The 24,301-nt window shown below is 42.1% G+C and overlaps 1 protein-coding gene across 1 annotated transcript in view; it reads left to right on the top strand.

Moving 5' to 3' along the window:
* LOC140710685 (cytosolic carboxypeptidase 4-like) overlaps window positions 1-24,301 on the top strand; it is a 96,068-nt gene that overhangs the window by 67,324 nt on the left and 4,443 nt on the right. Inside the window, exon 2 of the mRNA XM_073013051.1 lies at window positions 5,371-5,408. Within this exon, the coding sequence (XP_072869152.1) occupies window positions 5,371-5,408 (38 nt within the window). The remainder of the gene's footprint in view (window positions 1-5,370; window positions 5,409-24,301) is intronic.

Here is a 24,301-nt window from a genome sequence, read left to right as displayed (position 1 = left end):
ATTTAGCAACTCAGTCCTGCCACTCAAAGATGCCTGTGACTTGCTTCTCCTTAAATTCTTTGTCTTTGTCTCCATGACCACCATTGAACATCTAAACCCACTTAAACTGTACCAAACTGTGCTGTGTAGAATCTTGAGTCAAACAGTGGACTACAGCTGGACAAGTTGTTTGCTTCATTGGCTCTGTGATGTATGAATCCTCTGACCTTGCACCAGTCATCTAACCTCTTGATCTCCACAATCCTTATTTGCAAGATAAAGATATTTCACAGAGAGATATTTTAGATTCTTTCTAGAATTATGTTAAAAGTAAAGAGATGACTTTAGGAGCACTAGATTTAAATTCACCGAGAGGTAGACCTGTAGCTAATGCTGCCTCTTATTTTTTTTAGACGGAGTCTCACTCTGTTGCCCAGGCTAGAGTGTGGTTGCACAATCTCGGTTCACTGCAACCTCTACCACCCAGGTTCAAGCAATTCTCCTGCCTCAGCCTCCTGAGTAGCTGGCATTACAGGTGCCTACCACCACGCCCGGCTAATTTTTTGTAGTTTTCAGTAGAGATGAGGTTTCACCATCTTGGCCAGGCTGGTGTTGAACTCTTGACCTTGTGATCCACCTGCCTCAGCCACCCACAGTGCTGGGATTACAGGCATGAGCCACCGCGCCCAGTCAATACTGCCTCTTGTTAGCTGCTGAACCTTGGGAAGATTATTTATCTCTTTGTGAACTGCATTATTGCTGTTTGTAAAACAAGACTAATAATTTCACTCTCTAGCATTCCCATGAAGATCAAATGTGATGTATAATGATGTATATGGGACATTTAGCTTGCTGCTTGGCATTTATAGGGGCTCCCTAAATAGGGATGATAAATATTCAAGATTCTTTTTTAATGATTCTTAAAATTTACTTCAACTTGAAGACGTAAATTGAACTGTGGCAGTTCTGTGGCTTTTTGCTAAAATCTTAAGAGGATATTTACAAATTTGCCAGTAGTTTAAACTTAGCTTTTTCTGAAGAGGAGAATGGAAGTGAACCGTGACCTCTAGAATCTTAACTGAGTTATCCTACGGTGTGAAAATAGATAGGATGGGGGCCATTCCACTTTGCCTTTGGCTGTTGTTGTAACTCTCTTGGAGCAAGATGTTCTGCAAAAATTTCTGAAATGATTCTTTCATTGATGTAAACACAGGGACACCCAGTTGGAGGACATTTTGGCACTTCTATTTTCTATCTCCCCTGTGCATCCCATAGGGAAGCTCAAACAATGGGGGATGATGGTATGAGTTTAAACTTTAAGAAAACAGTGCCCTCCTGAGAAGTCCTCTTCAGGCCGTGCACGATGGCTCATGCCTCATGCCTGTAATCCTAGCACTTTGGGAGGCCGAGACAGGTGGCTCACTTGAGGTCAGGAGTTCGAGACCAGCCTGGCCAACGTGGTGAAACCCCATCTCTACTAAAAATACAAAAATTAGCCAGGCGTGGTGGTACATGCCTGTAATCCCAGCTACTTGGGAGGCTGAATCAGGAGAATTGCTTGAGCCCAAGAGATGGAGGTTTCAGTGAGCCGAGATCGTACCACTACACTCCAGCCTGGGGTACAAGAGCAAAACTCCATCTCAAAAAAAAAAAAAAAAAAAAAAAGAGAGAGAGAGAAGTCCTATTCTATAAAATTATAAAATGAGTGCAGCTACCGGAACCATGGGTGTCAGATGCGCACATCCAGCAGGAGGCAGTCTTGCACTCCAAAGGCACTAACTATGGGTCCCCAGTTCACGCACTCAATCATTGGGCTTGGCTCCTAGGAGTGGAAGTAACTAAATGCCTTCTTAGTTGTTTAAGTTTTAGCAGCTTAAACTTTTGCTTTTTGTAGACTTAGCAGTTGGTTGACAGAGTAGTTGCCTCGGCTCTGATAGGTTTTACTTCTTTCTTCATGCTTTGATGTGGGAGTAGACAAATGGCAGAGCAGCAATACTCAGAGTGGACCAGTGCTGTAGATGTGTAACCACTGAATAAACCAAAAATAAAGAGCCTCTTGGTGACATGCACATGGGTGACTGGATGTCTGGATCCTGGGCACCACGTGTGGAGATCAAGTGCTTTCAGTTTGCTCATTAGTTGATTTCGGATGGTTATTCTTATACAGATCTTGTACGGACACTATATCCTAAACAACATCTTTACGAACTTTTTTTTTTTTTTTTTTTAAGGAAAGCTCTTATATCACATTCCCAGTAGGTACACATGTGTATGTTCATGCATTGAAATGAGAATTTCTCAGATCACTGCTAACCTTTGCTACATGAGATGACTCTGATATATTGAATTTCATTTTGTTTTCTTCTATTTCATTAAAAAAGTATAGTTGATACCTATAAAACGACTTTATAATGCTGTAATGCACTAGTGGGTCAACATTTGCAGTTTGAAAAACAGTGTGCCTAGACAGTCTAGTGACGTTCAGTTTTCAAACTAATCATCCCAAGGTCTCCTCATATTTCCTCAAATGCACATCTTCTGACTCCTTTAGGGGTTTCCTACCCTCTAGTGTTGATGCTTTCCTGGGGCCACCCTCTGTTCTGCTCTTGATTGAATTTCCTCCTAAGTATCACCTGCTTACCTGGCTATGACGATCATTGCTGCTGTAGTGATTCATAAATGTATATTCCCAACTGTGGTTGCATTCCTGAATTCTATATGATGCTTCCAGTAGCATTCCAAACAGTTTCTTGTAGCCTTCTGTTGTACCCTTCATCTTGAACTCAGCATCAAAATCAAAATCATTATTTTGTCTAAACACTGCAACTTCTCTTCTTAGTCTATTAATGGCTCTTTTGTTCCCCCATCTACCTAGCCCAAATATTCCAGGCCATCACTGACTCTTCACTTTCCTTCGCCCTCCACAGCTCAGCTTTCCTCAGCTCTTGTTATTTTTTTGCTCACAACTTCTCTCTCACTTTTCAATTTTGACACCACATCATCTCGATTAAAAAAAAACCAAATGGCTTCTCATTACCTACAGAACTGAATGTGAACTCTTTAGGGTATGGGACTTTGGCCTCAAATCTTATCTCCCTCATTGCCCTAAATGTGCCCTTTGCTGCACTAAATATTGATCCCCGACTTATGCCCTAGGAAGAAATAAATCTTTTCTAGTTTCTCAGGAATGAGCCTCCATTTTTTTTGATGAATGTGACACTTATCATGTGTTTCCTGCTGTATAATGTCACCTTTTGGATTAATATTTATTTAGTTTAGCATGTTATTAGGTACTTTCTAGAGAGTTGCGATCTGGGAGTCACCTTGAATTGCCCTCTCAACATCGAAAGAGTTTCTAAGCCTTATTGATACTGTTCCCTAAACCAGTTATCCTAAAACTTTCATGTGCATATAAATTATCTGTTAGAATAAAGATTCTGATTCAGAAGGTCAGGGATGTGGTTTGAGATGCTGCATTTCTATTTGGCTTTCAGAAAATGTGAGGCTGGTGGTCAGAGAGCCACCATTTGAGTAGCAAGATTCAAATGTGACTTTAACCCATCCCTTCTTCCTCCATGCCACTTTTTGGGTTTGAGACCTTATTATTGCTTATTCTCCTAACTGGTCTGTCTGCCACCTGACCCATCCCAACTCTAGTTTGTCTCATAAAACTATTATCTAATGGATCATTACCTCGTTTGTGAACTTCCTAAAACAAAAGTGCAATGGAAATTAGAAATGCAGTCCTTGGAGACCTGGCCCGTGAGCCAGGACTGGGTTAGGAGCCTTGCTTGGAACATCCTTATTCTTTTCCTGTTTCCATGGTTTCCTTCTCTGTTAATTCATTTTGGCGAAATTAATGTGGCTGTTCTGCTTTTCCCAAAGCACTGATTTTTTTTTTGCCCCAGCCCAAGCCAGGCCCCATGTACTATGGTGCCTAGATTTTTCACATAACTTGAATTTCCAGAAACACCTTCCATGTGTTCTGTCTTAAAGACACCATTGCCAAAACTCTGTGGGATTCAACAACAGTGAGACTGAAGAAGGTGAAAGTTGCTAAGAGGAAAACCATTAGAAGGATAAACGAAGTAGTCCTTCCATGAAAGCTAGCCTCCCCTCTTTATAACTGCCCTATGGTCATTTTGATCTCGCTGAGCTGGGGTGTCATCCCTGTTGTGGATTTGCACAGGGGCCTGTGAATTTCAGGTTTTTGCTCTTGCAGAACTGCCTTGTAGGTTAGAGGGAGCAACGCTTTCACACGTACTGCTTTTCTATTGTATTTTAATTTATATTTATTCATTCATTTATCTTCCTTTTTACTGCTGGCTCTGTTGTTCAGTATTAGCTAATATATTGCAAAGTGAACTTTCATTGACCAGGCAGAGGCCAGGGTAGGGCCAGTGAGAGAGAGATTCTGGAGAACAACAGACGGGGAGGAAGCAGAGGTGTGCAGTGAGATTCCTGGGTTTGGGATCCCAGTTCTGCTGACTTGTCTGTATAGTCTTAGAAGTGTGATCCAGCCTCTTTGTCCTGCTCCTCCAATCCTGAGAGAGGTGGTGGAAACAGATTACTGCTTAGCAGGCCTTAAGGACAAGTTACCAGGGCCATACAGAATCTTCTATTTTTTGAAAAAAGCAAACACAACTCTCCTCCCTATAATTACACCACACTGCCCTCAATGCCAGTGAAGTTTTCCTCTGCCCTGTAGGTAGACTTTTGTGTGACCTTCTCAGAAGCAGGAAACAGATTGAAAAATCAGTAATATGTGGATCAAAAAGTATTTTTCATTCTCATATGCGTCCCTTTGTTGCAAAGACTGTGATATTCCTCCATGGAAGAAAGCGATGAATTTGGAAGAAAAATCCCAACATAACTATTTTCCACCCTAAGGAAATAGCCTCTCTTTCCAATGTGTGAATGCATTTTCCACTGCATCCCCAGGGGTATGAGTGTTTCAAGAAGTTTGCACTGTGCTGCTACATTCACTAAACTCCCAAGCCCCACTCCTTCCCAGACCATCCTCCAGAGTCCCTGCATGTTTCCAGAAACAAATCAAGAGACTGACAAGAGCTCTGCCTGATATGAATAATAGAAAAATGAACCACTCTGTGCAAGGAAGTTGGTGGAAGATGGGAGTCAAGCAGGGGAGAGAAAGAGATTTTCAGCAGCAGAGGGAACCTCAGAGACCCATCTGTAAGATGGACACTTCGCTCAGCATGATTTCTGCATTTATGCCTATTTAATGGTCAGCAGGGCAATCAATAGATTGCCTGTAACCTGGTTAATCATGGGTCTGTTGAGGGGTGGCAGCGGGCATGCTGGCTGTGGGATCCATGGGCTGACAAAAAGACCGTTGAACGTTGACTGTTACTTTTCTTTCTCTTTCCCCAGGGCAGCCACTGAAGTTTTGGCAGTGTTGCTGAAATCCAGTAAGCACCTCTTTTGAAGGGTGGTTATTTCCTTCCCCTCTGGGTTTAATGAAAGATACCCTCTGGTCCCCATGGCTCTTTCTTTTTTCTTTCTTTCTTTTTCATGAACTACTATTTCTCAAGCACCTATGGTTCATTTCTGACCTTGAAAGCGATAAAGTCATGTCCTGGGTCTTTGGGGTAAGATAGAGAATATTATAGTTGTTCCAAGTACATGACCACAGAGACAAAATAAATATTATCCATACATAATGCCACCAAGACAACGGACCCTGAAGGGGATATATTGTCTACTGTGGACCTGGTGGATCCTCCACCCCTGTCTAACAGAGCCAGTAGTCCCTGAAGATTGTTGGAATAAACTCCAGGTTCCAGTGGGATTGCCTCCAGGTTCCAGGGGAAGAAAAGATTTTGGCTGGATGGAGAGCAGTATTCCTGTATTTGGTTCTCAACTCAGCTCAGCTCATGAGTCTATTATTCTTGGGCAGGTGGAGTGTTGGGAATTGCTTGGACAATGTTGATGCCGATAACAAATTTATATTTAAAAGTTGACTCTTTTCTCAGTTACTTGAGTGACTGCAAAATAATAGCTCTGGGGTTCTGAATAATTTGAGGACTTTTTTTTGCCTGGTAGCCCTGGCCTAATTACGTTGGGAGCCAATTTCGTGTGTGCAATATAATAGGAGGCACAATGCACTTGGGAGGGAAGAAGTCTTAGCTTAATGTTTTTACTCATTTTTTCCTCCTTACCTCTTCATCTATTTTAATTTGGCACCTTGGACACTAGCTGCTTCAATTGTGATATTTGTTTCTCTACAGGGAGCCTGAGGCCTGTGGGTAATAGGTGAACTTTAATAAAACTTTTAAAGAAATAAATAAAAATAAAAACACTCTCTTCCCCCTCATTCATATATCTCTGTCAAGTATGAGCACAGAGAAAGAGCCAAATCACATGCTGTTTCCCTTTACAAACTTAGAAAAATTGAAGCTTGAATTCATTTAGTTTATTCGAATTTGATAGGAGACACAAGTCTGTCCATAGCTTAAAGACCTGCAGGTAGAAGGGAGGTGGTAAGAGCAGGATGGGGGAGTGAAGAGGAAGGGGTTACGAAGCCCTGGAGATAGGAAGGGATGGAAAAGTGTTACCTGTGGGTTCTGGGGAGAGGACCATTCATTCTTCAGACTGAACTTGCTTCAGGTTTGGCATCTCGGTTCTCATTATTTATCTGCTCCCTTGGTTGCTCCCAAATGCCCAGTGTTTGATGCAGCAGGGTGAGGGAGTGTTGAATTGCAGGAGGAAAAGATGCCGAGAGCAGCCTGGTAGGCCAGCCTGTAAATGTCATGCCTTGGGAAAGAAGCTATCTCTCAAATCCCCCCAGCCCAGCCTTGGCATGGAGGACTTGATGTTTCATGGGAAGGGAGCCCAGAGAGCTGAGTAAAGCTGACTTACTTTCTACACACACACTTTCCTTAGCTCTCGAGCTTAGGGTAGAGCATCTTGATATAAATCGTACCTACTTAGATGTGTAAACCTCTGAAAGTAGTCTTATGTCAGTTGTTAACTGTATTGATCAGAAACATAATGCCTCAGCCCAGGAAAAACCAATAGCCAGTGCAAACATGGCTTGATTCAGGTTCAGACCATGTAGCTAGGTTTTCAACATACCAGCCATGCCTAGTAGGCTGAGTATATGGTGCTAGGGCTCAGCTTTTAGAATTTCTAACTTCTTTCCCTTCAGAGCTTAGCTCAGATATTGCTTCCTCTGAAAATCCTTTCTCTGACTACCAGAACTTGGATGCCCCTCCTCAATGCTCTTATAGGCTCTCCCAACTCAGACTTGATTACAGTATGATGAAATTGCTATTGTCTGTGTCTTCCAGCAGACTGTAAGCTTATGAGGGAGAGTGTCATCTGTATTGATCATTGTATTACTTGCCTCAGCACAATGAAGAGCCTGAAAATAAATATTTGTTGACAAAATTTTTTTGTGTTTTTTTTTCATTTTTTTAAAATAATTTTAAGTACTGGGATACTAAATTTTTAAATGAATACATGATTTGTGATTTCTCCCATGTGTAAAAATGGCAGTACTGCCCCCTACTACCTTAATCTAACACCCATGCATAGAACCAATGATCTAAACATTCGTCATTCTCATCTCTATTTACCTGTTCTAATAGGTTAGTGGAGAACTGCAATAGCTTGCTGTCCTCCTCATATAAAACGGGTTTTAGTGTCCCATTAGGAGGATGTATAGCCTATTTGCTAATTGTGCTGAGCTGTCTATACATCTCTTGTGTTACTTATAACACAAGAGAGTTGGATGAGAGGTTCTCTAACATTCTTTCTAACACTAAATACTCAGCCTTAATGTGTATCAGGGTTTCTCAATGTACCATTGGCATTTTGGACAGGATGATTCTTTGCTGTTAAGAGTCTGTTGCAGGAGCAACATCCCTGGCCTCTACCCACCAGATGCCAGTATCATGCCTCAGTTATAACAAACAAAATTATCTTCAGACTTTGCCAAATATGTCCCCCTGGGGGATGAGCAGTAAAATTACCTCTTGTTGAGAATCACTGATGTGTATTTGGGCACACACATGAGCTAAAGCTCATTCAAAGTTTCAAAAGACCCCTTCCCAAATACCTTTATTGATATTTCCAAGAAATGTGCTTCTTGCATAATTAATGTTAAATTCCTCAGTATCAGCATCATTCATATGGGTTCATAAGAGGTAAGAACACTGAAGGCAGACTGTCATTGTGAGCATTTTACAAAGTACTTGGGAGGGAAACAGATTCTAGAGGATCTTGAGGGTCTGAGAATGAGGAGGGCAAATAGATTTCATAATGAGTAGGAAGTCCAATGTGTGAGTTGAAGAATTCTGAGATCATGTTTAAGCTCAGCAGGAAAGAGGACTACATTTAAATAGCAAAGTCTGTCCATGGATTTGGGGAGAAGTAATAACAGCATGCCAGGCAGCTGCCATCTTTGTTTTACCAGCCTATCGAAAGTATTGCATGGCGTGAAGGTTATAGATGGTACCACCATTCTGATGATGTGGGGGTTGCTGCAGGGCATACAAGTGTTGTGGAATTTTCTGTTTGCTTTACATTGCCTATATGTCATGCATAGTTAAGACCTGATATGGAATGTCTTTCGATTTGGATCCCAGAGTGAGTTTGCCTCAGCTGAACTTAAATTCAGGAAGTCAGTTTCTGTCTAAAATTCAAGACGTCACCATCTGGCACTGAAACATGGGAACGTTTATGTAAGCCTTTAGCTCCTAAAGGCACACTCCTTTTAGCTGGTGATTATTATGACCTTGATCTTTGCTTGTCAGTGAGTATAAAAGTTGGCCATTGTAGTCGTTCTCTGTACTTGCATCACAAAAAGGAGAGAATTCCCTGATCTAAGTAAAGCCAGGAGTAAAGAGCCACTACTTTGCGGGGAGAGGGGGCAGTCAGTGGTCCTGTGGCAGTAAACACTAGGGTGGGTTGGAAATCTGAGGTCACTGTGGCTCTATCAAGTAGTGACAGGTGGAGACCATCCCCAGGAAAAGCAGAACTGCAAGATCAGGGAGATTTGGAGTCCACCCACAGTAACCACAGAAAGCAAGGGAAAGATCACCTGTGTTGCATTTGAAAGATCTCATTATTGAGCTTTCTCTTTTATCAAGTAGCCACTGCATGAAAAACCAGTGTAGAATATGTGGGTGATGGTAAAAGAGAAACAAACCAAAACACATTTCCCATCTCTTTCTCCTGAGCAATAGCAGGCAAAATAAACCTGGAAATCCTAGGCCTCTTCTCCAATTATCACAGCAATTTTGTATCCTACAAATTAAAAATCATTGCTTACTCAAGGTTCCTTTCTGTGTCTGTGTAGGCTGGAATGACCTAATCCAAATCCCATGCCTTTCCTTGTGTCAGTTCCCTCTTCTCCACTCACTTATGCACAAACCCCACCCTAAATTGTCCTGTGTTGAAAGCTTTGCCTTTTTATGCTTTATCCTACCTGAACACATTTAACTTTTTATTCCTGAAATGTAGTAAAGCATTAGTTAGGAAATAGTGCTATTATTATTGCAGGCAATTTTTTAAATATAATAAATCAAAACAACATGTCCTTTGTTTTTCTCTCCATATTGGTCTGTTCTCACACTGCTATGAAGAAATACCTGAGGCTAGGTAATTTACAAAGGAAAGAGGTTTAATTGACTCAGTTTTGCAGGGCTGAGGAGGCCTCAGGAAACTTACAGTCATGGCAGAAGGGGAAGCAAACATGCCCTTCTTCGCGTGGCAGTGGTAAGGAGAAGTGCCAAGCAAAAGGGGAAAAAAACCCTTATGAAACGATCACATGAGTACTCACTATCACCAGAACAGCACGAGGGTAAATGCCCTCATGATTCAATTACCTCTCACCGGGTCCCTTCAATTAAAGATGAGATTTGGGTGGGGACACAGCCAAACCATATCACCCTTTCTTGTCATCTGCCTTCACTCTGCCTTTATTTCATCTCTTCCTCTACCCCTACCTTCATCTCTGTCTTTCCTCTTTTTTCCTCATCCTTTTCACTGTTTCTCATTTCCTTGTCCACCTTTCCCTCTTTCTTTTTGCTTTCTCAATTACCTTCCATAAGCATTAGACATAAATGCATTTTTGAAAAATTGTGACCCTGGAAGTGGCACTTGAGTAAGCGTGTGGCAATGGGATTATGCCTGATTTGTACTGGCTCCAGAAATGAATCTTCAAATAGTGTCTTAGCATTAACCTTGCTGTCCAGATTTAAAGGTCATATTCTTGCAACAAGAAAACACCTTCTGGTTCAGGCCCTAAAACTTAATAAGGGAATGATGAATCTCTGTCAGAACACTCTCCAATTTAAGAATTAGCATTTAGAGGAGTCTGGAAGTTTGCAGAAGTTGGGGCATAGGAACAGGAAAGCAAGTTAGCAAAGGAAGAGAGAAGAAAAGGGGGGAGGGAGAGATGTAAGAGAGCTAATGGGAAGTTTGGCAGGAAGTCGAGACTTCTCACAGATCTTCCTAGTTAATGCTCTGTCTGGCTGGCTCACGGGGACAGCCCATCAGCCTGTTGCTCCAGGAGGCTAGGAAGGGAGGGCATTCTAAGTGCTGAGAGCCGGATCAGGAACAGACAGCCTCATGGTCTCAGGAGTCGTCTGCTGTGACCTGGCAATCAGCAATGCAGAGACGGGAGATGGCCAAATGGCTGCTCTACTACAAAATGTCAAAGAAGGGGCCATCTTTGATATGCACCCAAATCAGATCTTTATAAGAATTCTGAGAGCTCCAAGGAATCCTCAGAATGGCAATATATATTTTAGGATGGTTGGCGTTGTTAATCTTTTGATCTCATGACCATGCACAAGTACCAGTGGATCAATGCAGCTGTCACTGAACTTGCATGTAAGTTCTGTGTTTCTACACTGCCTATGGTCTGCTCTTCTGGCTCCTGCCTCTTCTCTGCCTTGACAAGAATGATGCCCCCAAGGTTCTGCCCACAGAGTGTGTATCTTCCTTTAGTTTCCAGATGAGGGCCATGGAGTCAGACTATGAGAACTGGAAAACACCTTCAAGGCTGTCTCATCCAGTGGTGTTCAAATATTTGTTTTTAAAAATTCATTGTTGTTACTCATTTTTAATTGAAAAATTAAAATGTATATATTTGTGGTTCACAACATGATGCTTTGAAATATGTAGACACTGTGATGGCTGAATTGAGGTAATTGACACATGACACATTTTGAGTGGAGAGCTCAGAGCCACGTCTGCCCGGCTCCCATCAATTCCCTGCACGGCGGCCTCTGAGACACATTCACAAAAAACAGGGCTCCTGTGAACCCACAAAACTATTGATCTTACCTCCCCCATCACCCTTATTTTCACAGGAGGAAACTGAGGACCAGAGAGAAGGCATGATCCACCTAGATCTCTGAGACTTTGAATGTTTCACGTCCAGCTCTTCTTTGGGTCTCAGCACAAATAGCACTGTTATAGTTCAGAGAACCTTATGTTTATATTTCAGAGAACTAACTATACTGTAATCGACGAATCTTTTTTTTTGCATATTATGTGTGTATGGATATTTTTCCTACTGGGTATAGCTCCAAAGGAACTGGGATTCTACTGGATCCCCCATACCTCTTACTGAGCTACACCCAGAGGAGCGCTAATACATTAGTGTTGACTAAGAAAGAATTCCAGGTTCCTGGCTTAAGCCTCACACATTTGCTTTCACTATTCCTTGGTGAAGAGTACAGCCTAATTCCTGTCCCCAGAAGGAATCAAATTGTGGCATGACTATAGAACTGATGTCTCTTCTTCCATCATAACTTCTGGAGAAGCATGCAATATATTTCTGTGATGAGCCAAAAATTTGCTTCAAATAATATTGATAGATTTTTGCATTTGTCACACTGGGATGGATGGCTGTGATTGAGTATGTAGGAATACAGCATAGCAAGCTACATCCATCACGCTGTTGGTTTGAAATGACAACCAAAATATCTACCATTTATCGAGAGTTCTTAGTATGTCAGGCACTCTATACACAGTTAGCCTGTCAAGGAGGTATTATAATCCCCATTTTACAGGCGTAGAAACTGAAGTTTGGAAAGCTGAAGTAACTCACGTCGTTAGTGGGCTACAGGGCTTATCTGCCAGTCTCCAGACCCCCGGGACCTGAGCCCTGTGCTGAACCGAGGAAATTAATGAGGCTAGGTTTATTTAGCCTAAAGAAGATATGACTGGAAGTTGAAAAAAAGTAAATACTGTCTAAATATTAGAAGGATTATTGTGGAAGGGGGTATCTGTCATTCAGGTTAGAAAAGAACACGGTCCATGCCTTGTAAGCAACTGAGTGGGACCCAGCAAGAGGTGTCCAGCACACCACTGTGGCTGTGTAAAGGGCCAGGGTTTCTGCTGCCCTGAGGCTGAGCCTCAGGCCAGCTGATGAATGGTGGAGTGAGAGAGTGGAAGGAAGCCGGAAGAATTACAGACTCCTCATATGCCATGCTGTGCTCAACTTGGCATATGACTTTATTCCCTTGGCTTCAAATTCAGTCCTGTCTGCCAAAATGTTATGTCTTTTGCATAAGTCCATAGAAGAGCTTAAAAAGTTTAAGCTAAAGGGATACTACCTGTCCTCGTCGCCCCGTCCCTGTCCCATTGGGACGGTCAGACCCAGTAGGTTGGGCAGATCTTTGGGACTGAGCCGCAGACAGCAGCGCATGTCCTTCCTCTTTCGGCCATGTGGTGGTGCTGTTCTTTTAGTTATCTTGGCCGCGCTAGTCCAATATTTATTTTCGGTGAGTAATTTGTTTATCAGGAGGTTATTCTAATCTAATTTTGGCCATATTTGCTATTCCACACTATCTGTGCTTCCCAGCGTTAGCAGCTTGCATGTCTTGAAGGAAATTAGCTGAAGATGGTCTCAGAGGCATTTGCTTAGCCATTATTTAAGGGAGTCAGGGGGAGGCAGAGTGAGCAGAGCTCAGGGTGAGAACAGCCAGTGGAATTTGTTACATTTTCCGTGATGTTAGCATGATGGAGCGGGACTTACGGAGGGAAGCAGCACCCGGAGCTGCTTTTTCAGAGCTGCCTCTGGTGAATCCTAGAACATCTTGTAGTTCCTTCTCCCCAATTCCCTCTTGCTCTCTGATAATCTGTTATCTTCCTCGCCTGGTCAGGAAAACACCACGTAAGGACAATGCCCTTCTGCCTCCCCGCTCTGCATGTAGTCCTCATTCCGTGTCATAGTATATTTTGTGATCCTTTTACTGCCAGCCCTCAACGAAGTGGGAAGGAGGGTGGGGAGTAAGTAGGGAGAGGATGACTGTTTATTAGAGTACCTGCAATGAATAATGACTGCTAATAATTATGGAACACAGCACTTGCTAGGCACTTTACACAAGGCATCTCATTCTCAGTAGAGCCTGTAATATTATGATCCCCATTTTACATGCAAGAAAGGTGTAATTAGGAGAGGTTGGTGACTTGCCCAAGATCCCATGGTAAATGAAGAGCTAAAATTTGAACTCAGTTGTGACCATTTCCAAAGGAGAAAAGCTTCATATTTCAAAGATTATTCCCACCTTCCACATGGAGTCAGGAAACTGGACTCTGGGTTCAGTGCAGCCATAGATTGGCTCTGTGACCTTAAACTAGTTCGTTGCCATTACACTTGACTTCAGTTTGATTTTTCAAAAATGGAAGGGCTAGCCCAGGTGAGGAGATTAGGAATTCTTTAGTAGCAAAACTTTTTTTTTTTTTTTTTTTAAATAAAATCAATTAGGGAAATTGCAAGCGTAAAGCAAAAAATGGGGGGTAAGGGGGGGCAATTAACGACAGCATGAGTTTTCCCTTCCCCTCCCTTTTCCCTGGCTCTTGATAGACACTGAGAAGAAGTTCCTGAAGGGCCAGAAGAAATCAAGTTTGAAAACCTCTGATTTAAATATACTCAAGGGACTCTTCCAGAGTCTGGTCTGTTGTTTGAGATTACAACTTAAAACAATGGGCTGACACTTTCCTTAGGAGGTTTGAAAATGTGTTAAATTTTACTATGCAGTGGCAATAAGGAAGAACTAGTGAAGTTTGACCTGGAGGAAGATCCAAAATATTGTTCTCATCCTCCAGCCCTAGTCAAGTAAATTCTGAGTCTCTTGGGACTAACAGACCTAATTAAACAATTGAACTGGACCTGACTCAGTGAGGAGAGTGAGCTTCCAGTTGGGATTTTACTGGCAGGCAGGATGAGCAGTATGATTCCACCTTCCCAAGGTGGCCAGGGTGTTCCCAGGCACTCATTCTGGGTCCAACACAAGCCGTGGATGGTGGTGTTGAGCTTTTCTTGCTTGATACAAAACTCTTGGCCACATAAGATATTGTTGGGCTGCAATTGCCGCTAATCTTGGTTCTTACACTCATGCAGGATGCTGACTTTTATCAGGAGATCCTGTCAAGACTTAAATCTATCTCAAGGGCTATTCCTCTGACCTGTATATCTGCTTGTAGGTTTCGGCCATGTTCTTTCTTTGACCATAGTATAAAAGTGCTCAAGGTGGCTTGGGGACCTGTGTGCAGAGTGGTGTATGTTTGCTGTAAGCTCGGAGCTCTTACTCTGAAAGAGTGAGTCACAAGGCCGAGCGCAGTAGCTCATGCCTGTAATCCCAGCACTTTGGGAGGCCGAGGCAGGCAGATCACAAGGTCAGAAGTTCAAGAGCAGCCTGACCAATATAGTAAAACCCGTCTCTACTAAAAACACAAAAATTAGCTGGGCATGGTGGCATGCACCTCTAGTCCCAGCTACACGGGAGGCTGAGGCAGGAGAATCACTTGAACCTTGGAGGCGGAGGTTGTAGTGAGCCAAGATTGCGCCACTGCATTCCAGCCTGGGTGACAGAGAGAGACTCTGTCTCAAAAAAAAAAAAAAAAAGAAAAAAGAAAAAAAGGGTAAGTGACAGTGGAGAATAGCACTTGCTCGGTGGTCACGGTGCAGGCTCTGGAGAGACTGTGTGGAGCTGAACGGTGGCCACTGTGGCATGTTTCTTAATGACTCTGTGCTACACTTCCCTCGTCTGTAAAGCAGGGAAAACCACATGCTCCAAAGATAATTAGTAAGATTTAAACAAGGTGATGTTTAAAAGAGTGGGAGTACAGTGCTGGATCTTAGTACATCTCAATAAAGATGAACTCTTGTTTTATTGTCATCACCATTTCAAAAGTCCTGGAGGTTTCAGGAATTGATGATATAAGGGCATAAAGCCTGATGAAATGTAAATTTGTCTCCCAAGATCTTCCCTGAGGGTTGAATGATATCTGGTTGTTTTTAGAGTCTGTCTTTTTTTTTTTTTTTCCTCAAGAAGCTTTTTCTGTAAAAGCACCAGATGATAGTAAATATTTTAGGGTTTGTGGATCACACGGTTCTGTCACAACTGCCTAATTCTTCCCTTATAGGACAAAAACAGAAACAGACAACATATAAAGAAATGAAAAACTTTATGAAAATGGGCTGTGGGCAATTTGCTGACCCCCTACTTTAGACTATGTGAGCCTCGGATCTGGGGACTCTGTTCCGTTCATTCTTATTTCTTAAGCTATTGACTCTAATGTGTTTTATACAGCACACACTCAGAGTAAGTTATCTAAATGAACAAAGGAATCAATGAATAAGTGAATGCGTGCAGATTCAACCCTACTCAGTCAATCCGCATGTTCTTACTTTGTTTTACTTCAGGGAATCAAAGGTTAATAAGTTGATGAGTTCTAAATATCTTCAATTTTAGAACATGTATCATCCTGGCATAACTGATGACTGGCTGTGGATTGACGAAGGTAAATATCACAAAGATTTAAGGAGATAGACAAAAATATAAACATTTCGTGACTCGGAAAGTACACCGTGGCTTCCTCATCACTTTCAGGATTGACTGTACAATTATTTATTTATGTCAAAATGTACCTCAGGTGTTTCCTAGCACCTTCTAATAATAGCACCTTTTCATATATACAATCTCATTTAATCTTCAGCATGGTCCTGTCAGACAGGTAAATATTTAATTATTCTATAACTGTAGTTCTCAACATGAGTGATTTTGCCCCAGAGGGAGCAATTCGCAAGGTCTAGAGACATTGTTGTTGTCATATCTGTGGTGGGAGAGGGTGTGCTGCTGGCATCTACTGAGTAAGGGCCAGGTTGCTGCTGAACATCCTACAAATGCATAGGATGGACCCACACAATGAGTAATATCAGCCCAAGATGTCAACAGTGTGAGGTTGAGAAAAATGTGTTCTATAGAGAGGACACTGAGGCCGAAAGAGATTGGCTGACTTGCCCGAGATTGTGTAATAGGCACTTGGCATATTGGGACTAACCTCTATCCCTTCCTTTCACTACTGCAGGGTTTTAAACTTTTTTTGAAATAAATGAATGTTTATTTTTATTGTTGAATGAAATCCTTTGCAGAGCCACTGACTATAAACGGATGACAGTGAAGCTACTCTGGGGACAATGGAAGTTAGAGATCCTGCTCAGCCTTTTTCTTAGCTCCTTTCACCAGTCCCAGGGGCACACACTATGGCAACCACTGCCCACAGACCATGAGGCACATAGAGCACCAGATATCTCTTGGCACCCCTGACCTTCCATATGTCCCTGGAACTGCTACTTTTTTTTTTTTTGTTCTGGTTGGGGATGAAGCATCCAAGTTCTGCTTCAATAAAATGCATTGCACAGAGGAAGAGAGAATGGAAGCATTGGGGTCACATATGAGGCTATTGATTGCTGGTGCAGCCCAGGTGATAGGAGAGGATGGCCATATCAAGAGTGGTAGGAGTTGAGTTAAAAGGAGAGTGAACACGGCTCAAGGTTCTGTGATTGCATAGTGATAGGGCTCGAATGACTAGAGGAACACCAGGGTCCTTAGTCTCGGGCCGAATTGGATAAAACGACACGAACACACGTGGAGTAGTTTTAAGGAGTGGAGAGTTTAATAGTCAAGAAAGAAGGAAGAAGCCTCCCCATACAGAGACAGAGGGAGGGGGGCTCCAAAGCCGAGAGAGGAAACCCCGAGTGCGGCAGAAATCAGCCAGTTATATGAGGAGGCTGGAGGAGGGAGTATCTGATTTGCACTGGACTCAGGGGGTTGGTTAGACCAGACGTGTCATTCACATAGCCCAGGGAAAAGACTGGCCCTCCCACCCTAGCCTTTTAATATGCAAATGCAGGATGCCATGATGTTCTACACACATAGGGATATGGTGGGGCGACCATGTTGCCAGGCACATGTTGGGGCAAGGGCAAGAAGACGTCGGTGGACCCAGTTTCTGATGGTGGACCCAGTTTCTAATGGCCTTGATTTGCATATCAAAGCTGGCCAGCCCAGCTTTAAAAGCTGGGGCTCTCCTGCTAGACAAGAAACATTCTGGAGCTGCTTTAAAAGAAACAAAAACTTCCCAAGGACCCCCTTTCCTCTCTATTTGCCTAAAATAATTTCTTAACTCCTATAACAATAGTGACACACTATTGGCTGACAGAAGGCTGAAGGGTGGCAGGCTCAGGGGTGCAGAAGCATTTGCTATTTGCCTCTTCCTCATACACTCAGGGCCTAGAGGCAATGCAGTGTGAACCCATTCATGAGTGATACTTGCAACACAGGGCAGATTTGCTTTCCTACTGTCTATGTTGGTTGTCTGTACTCTGGCCAGAAGCAGGCAGCACCACTGGTGGACAGACAGGTGCCTTAAATATCAAGTAGGGGAGAAAGGAAGGTGAGGGAAAGCCTCTGATTTTCTTCTTCTTGGTGTAAATCCTGGCTTTCTTCTTTAAGTGTCATCCTCTGATAAGTTGACAGTGGACACAGCAAAGTCAAACCAGGTGGAAGATTTTCTAGACCTGGAAAGGATAATGGCTTGTCTTGGGGTTTAGCAAGTACTTCCTTCCCCACCCACAGTCTAGACTCAAAATAAAACTTTCCATGGATAGGAAAACTCCTATACAGGTTTCTAGGCCTATTTCTAAGACAATTATTCTGAAGTGCCTTCTTGCAGAGATGCAAACACAACAGAAAGGCGAGTGAGAAAGTCTCAGCCTGACAGATTCCCCCACTTTTGCACAACCTGTTGGGATAAGTCTCAAAATGGTGGGGGTCACACATTCTGATCCCTGCTCACCTTTCCCGTCAGCTGCTACTACTGTCCCCTTGCTTTCTTCACCTGGCTTTAGCTCCTGGACTTTTCGTTATTTGTACTCACCAAGCTTTTGCTTTATCCACTTGCTGTGCGCCCTTGAGGTTTGAAGAATTTCCTGTCCCCAGATCTCTGCATCCTGGCTCCTTCCTGTCACTCATGTCTCAGCTCCAATGCCTCCTCCTCAAGGGTCTTCCCTGATCATCCAACCTTCCAACCTAAAGCAGCCACCCTACCTCATCACTCTTGCCACTGTTTTGTTTTCTCTGTATCACTTGTCTCTATGTGAAATCGCCTTGTTTAGTTTTGTGTGTGCATATTTGGTATCTGCCTACCCCTGCCACTCCTATGGGACTGTAAACCCCATAAGAGGTGAGATTTTGTCTATTTCATTTTCTGCTGCATCTCTGCTGTCAATAATAGTGCCTGGAACAACTGGTATATCGTAGTTGCTAAATAAATGTTTGCTGAATGGATTAAGGGTAGTACCTTGGGTTTTGGGTGTGTGAGCATGGTTTTAGTTTATAATTTACTCTCTGCCTAGCCATAGGGAGAATCTGGCTTTCCAGACAAAGGCATATATGGTTATTTGCATCTAAGAAGCAAACTTTCCAAGAGTCTACCATGTTAGAGAATTTTCAAACTAGCAATATTGAAAAATCAACCATTTTTTCCTCAAATCTAAGTCTATCATCAACTGTGAGGTGTATGCCATTTTTTATGTGCCACTGAATGAGAAAACGCTGTCAGTTACAATGAAAACATCACCCTTGGTAAGTTCAGAAATGTTAAAATGTGGATAAACATATGCCTGAGGATTGATAAAGTATGATGTGACTCCTCATATGGAATGTAGAATATTGACTCAGAAGAGTTTTGAGTCTTGTGGCACCTTCTATGTTTATTTTTTATATTTAGTTTTTATTTTTATTTTTTTGTAGAGATGGGGATCTCACTCTGTTGTCCAGGCTGGTCTCAAACTCTTGGCTTAAGCAATGCTTCTGCCTTGGCCTCCCAAAGTGCTGGGATTACAGGTGTGCCCCTTTCTCTTAATAGGTGCAGCATTGCAACCTAACATCCTTCATTAGACATTGTATGTGTTGAGGGTGGGGGAAGAGCAGAGATGTGGGAGGAAAAGAAAGGTGTGGATTCTGAGGCTTTACTGAGAGTAGAGAAATTCCTATGGTTTGGGACTAGTTCTGTGGAAAGTTATTAGAAGGAGTTGAGGATTTAAAAAAGGTAGATTAATCTAGATTTAAAACAATGATCTGAAGTGTAGTCTCTTACCTGTTCCGATTTCTGGAGCTTAGGAAAAGCATCTTTAATTTTATAAAGGCAGTCAATTGAGAAAACAAGATTTGCTTGAAACCAAAATTTACTTTATAGCCAAGTTTTTTGAAATGTATCTACTTTACAAAGAGAAAAAAGTACCTGTAAGCTAATTCAAAACCATCATTCTTATTTGAGCAAATGATAATCAAGTATAATTTCCATTATGGATGGCATTAGGCTTCCTTATGCTTTTGTGCATATCTGGCTGTTTTCCTTTGCACCAGCCGCTCCTGCGGCTACAGGGCAAGAGGAGGGGCAGTTGACTCCACCTTTCCTCAGTGGTTCCACACTCACACCTGGGCCTGACATTGCTGGGCCGGCCTCATTGTGTCATTGGCTGGATGTCATGAAGTCCCCAAAACATCTTCTCTAGGGACTCAAAGAACCACAGGTCATTTATTTGCCCCTTAAACCTTCTTAAGTTTCCTCTGAAAAATCAACTCTTACCACAATTTAGGGCCCTGAGAGAGAACAGAGAAGTTGGAGGAGGGGAATTGGCTAAAAGCCACTCCCTTCAAGCACTGCAGGCTGTATCTCCATTAGCCTTTCAGAAATCTTCCCCAAGAAGCTGGATTAGTGGTAAGAACTAAATGTCTTTACATAGGTGAAAAGAATGTACACTATGCTGACAGCCTTGTGAGATGATGAATATGTTTATTAGTTCAATTTGTTCATTCCCCAAGGTATATAGGCATGGAAAGATCACATCGACCTCCATAGACATATACAATCATTGTTTATCGATTAAAAATGAAAGTAAAACTAAAAAGGGGCTTTGAGGCTACCATGGGATGTTAACCTTTGGAGTCAGATGAGGAGATTTCATGTGAATCCTAGATATGCCACTTATAAGCTCTGTAGACTTAAATAAGTTGTTTAACTTCTCTTAACCACTGTCTTCATTTGTAAAAGAGGGAAAGTAATACTTTAAGCATTTTCATAAGACAGATGATCCATATAAGATGATTAGCCTAGTGCAGAGCACACAGGAAATATTTAGTAAATAAATATTCATGTTGTAACGTGTTCTGATGGCAAAGTAGACAGCTTGCTTTTCGTGTAATATGATTTAGAAGACTTAGTAGAGACTACTTTATCCAGAAACATCTTCTAAATAGACTCCCTGAAAAGACCCCTAAGATAATCTGTTGCAAAGTCAAGGGTATTGTATACTATAGTTAGGGACACCACTACCTTTAGTCTTACTAATGTCTCAGAAATGGGAATTCTTGGGTGGAAAATTGCAGGGTTTGAGAACCATGGTTTGAAGCGAGGGTTTCAATGTGGAGTCCTGTTTGGGATCAGGCAAGTTTTGTGATATAATTGCTCAAGGTTGGGAGGAAGGGATTTGGAAGCAAACTTTGGATAGTAAGAGTTTAATCCCCCCAGTTGTGTGGTCTTCTGTTCTGAGAGGGGGGTTTCTATCCTGAAAAAGACTAGTTTAAATGTCAGTAATTCAGATGAATGGATTTTCAGGAAGGCTCTGAAACAGTAGAGCTATTTAATTTTTCTGGGCAAGAATTGTTTGGGGTATGATATGTCATGGTACTCTGTATAGCTGGAGGTAATTTCTGTTCTCAGGAATGGTGAAGGGCCTCGAGTCCTTGTATTTATTCTTATATATGTCTTATGAAATGTAAAGGTGGCATATTAAGCATGTAACTGCTATCAGTCATATGGATCTTAGAGGATTAACTAATCTTCTAAAAAGCCTTTAGGGTAATGAGACTCAATACATGTACATTTTGCCAGAGAGGGAAATTTTCAGGTTTATATCATGGACATAGCCTTTAATGGCACCTAGGATAAAATGGAATGTGAACTTCAGCTTGCATAAAGAGGAGTGTTTCATTGTATGTATGAGAGTGTCTCAGGAGAGGCAGCAATGTAGGACTGGTGGCCATTTTGGGGTGAGAAGTCATCTACATTCCATGGGGATTGAAAAAAATGATTATAAGTTTTACTTATTTTGAAATTTTTCCTTTGGCTATATTCATCGGTGAAAGGTATGTGAAATTTGGATGCCATCTTTGTAGGGAAAGGAATGATCATTTATTGAGCACATACTTTATGTCAGGTGCTGAGTTATGTTTTCAATTCTTATAATGGACTTGTAAGAATGTTTCAATTATTTTTATCTTTTTTATATTGCTTAATATTTACAGATGATGGAAATTCAGTTCAGAATGGCTAAGTGTCCTTCTTAGTCCATTTTGTGTTTCTATAACAAAATCCCTGAAACTGGGTAATGATAAAGAACATAATTTTTTTTTCTTACAGTTCTGGAGGCTGGGAAGTCCAAGATCAAGGGTGTGGTATCTGGTGAGGGCCTTCTTGCTGCATCCTCACATAGCAGAAGGTGAAAGGGCAAGCTAGCAGGACACTGTGCGAAGCCTCTTTTATAAGGTCCTTAATCTCATTCACAAGGGAAGAGCCTTCCCGGCCTAATCATGTCTTCAAGGCCCCACCTCTTAATATTATCACATTGACAACACCTGAATTTTGGAGGGGACGTGTTCAAACCATAACATTGAGTAGCTTAACCAAGGTTACACAGCTAGTAAACACTAGAGCCAAAAGTAAAATCAGTAACTAGGGGCCCCTGAAGCTTCTGTTCTCGTTGTTGATATGGTTTGGCCGTGTCTCCACTGAAATCTCATCTTGAATTGTAGCTCTCACAGTTTGCACGTGTCATGGGAGGGACCCAGTGGGAGGTAGCTGAATCATGAAAGTGGATCTTTCCCATGCTGTTCCCATGATAGTTAATAAGTCTCATGATATCTGATGGTTTTAAAAGGGGAATTCCCCTGCACAAGCTCTCTCTTGCCTGCCACCATGTAAGATGTCCCCTGCTCTTCTGCCATGATTGTGAGGCCTCCCCAGCCTCACAATTCACAGTGGAACTGTGAATCAATTAAACCTCTTTCCTTTATAAATTACCCAGTCTCAGGTATGTCTGTATTAGCAGCATGAGAACAGACTAATACATTTGTCTGTAACAATAGAGAGCCATTGGAATAAAAAAAAAAATACATGATGATGATAGTGATAGTGATAGTTTCCACAGGCAACAGATACTGTACCTATTATATATAAGGCATTGAGCCATCTACTTTATATGTATTATCTCATTTAATTCTCTCAACAGTCTCACAAAAGAGAAATTACTATTGGTTTTATTTCAGATAAAGACTGAGTGATAGAGCTGTAAAGTAGCATGCTCAAAGTCACACAGCTAGAAAGTGGTGGAGCTTCTGGCCATATGCAAGAATTTCAGAAAGACAGTGACAGGAAGTTGAAGGATCTGCCCACAGATCAGGATGAGCAAGGCAGTGAAGGGCACATGAGTTCAGAAGTCTACACTCATCTGTACGTCTCATTTCTGGAGCTGTGACTGTTAAAGTGACCAATACATTACTTCGCTGCAGGCTCCCACATTTTCTCTGCTTAAGGTCATCACTGCTCCCAAAAAGGATGATGCAGTTCCAAAATATGGGAAATAAAGAGCAGTGATAACAACTTCCTTCAGTTTTGCCAAAGAATAAGAGCAGTGGGCTGCTTGCAGGTATAATTATCCAGAACGCCAACCATTTCTCCCCACCAGTCTGTTGTGGGGCCCCACATTACCCAGGAGAAATTCAATTTTTTGAGTCTTGAAGGTTTCTAGGCTTTCCTCTTTAGACCACAAACATCTTTATAAAGATGGTCGGGATCTCCAGTGCCTTCAGGAGCTAGGCAGGTAATTCACTTCTGAAGGAGCTGGGGTTAGACAAAAAAATGAGTTGATTACTATGTCAACCTGTGGATTGCTTCCCCTGCTCACTCGCCTTGACAACACTGTGTGGCTAATAGTCTGTGGGTTACCTGTTTGTAACACCAAAAGGCTCCACTTTTTTTCCTCCTGATTGTCAAAGTTTGTTGTAGAATGCATGAGAAATAAAACTACAGAAAAGTCTAAATAAGCAAATAGAATTATCAGTCGATCCCTGATCCCATTAAGTGTTCTTGTTACCTTGACATATTCCCTTCCAGTTTTTAAGTGTAAAAATCTGCATCAATGGGATCTGCCCTAAAGTGGCACACGTGAACCTCAGTTAAGAAATACTAGGGGTTAAAATAAGGATATCACTAGGTCCTGTTTCAGACTGAGAATTAGCTACAAGTCAGGCCCTTGGAGGATAGAACCCGGAGAGATAAGTAGAAATAGAAGAATATAGAAGGGTGAATGGGAGGTAAGGACAAAGATAAATCTCCTGTTGTTCATGGATTTGCCAGAGGAAAACCGGCCAAAAAAAGATCTTCAGCATGAGGCTGGCAGCGAGGGCCTGATGGAGCTAGGGGGTGCCAGGAAGCAGGGTCAATGCTTTCAGGGTGGGGTAGAGGAGCGGGTGAGGTGTTAAAATTAAAGCTCCTCAGAACTCTCTGTCCATTCCATCCCCCTCCTCCAACCAGTTTCAAAGACATTAATGTAGGCCGGGCATGGTGGCTTACGCCTGTATTTTCAGCACTTTGGGAGGCCGAGGTGAGTGGATCACCTGAGGTCAGGAGTTCGAGTCCAGCCTGGCCAACATGGTGAAACTCTGTCTCTACTAAACATACAAAAAAATTAGTTGGGTGTGGTGGTGTGCACCTGTAATCCCAGCTATGTGGGAGGCGGAGGTAGGATAATCGCTTGAACCTGGGAGGCAGAGATTGCAGTGAGCCAATATCGTGCCACTGTACTCCAGCCTGGGCAACAGAGTGAGACTCTGTCTTAAAATAAATAGATAAGTAGATAAATAAAAAATAAAATAAGACACTAATCTACTTAGAAACTTTAAAAAAATTAAGCTACAGGATTTTTTTTTTTTTC

Source organism: Chlorocebus sabaeus, chromosome 29 (assembly GCF_047675955.1).
Source record: "Chlorocebus sabaeus isolate Y175 chromosome 29, mChlSab1.0.hap1, whole genome shotgun sequence".
In the NCBI taxonomy this organism is placed as follows: Eukaryota; Metazoa; Chordata; class Mammalia; order Primates; family Cercopithecidae; genus Chlorocebus; species Chlorocebus sabaeus.
This window is presented reverse-complemented; position numbering and strand designations above follow the sequence as displayed.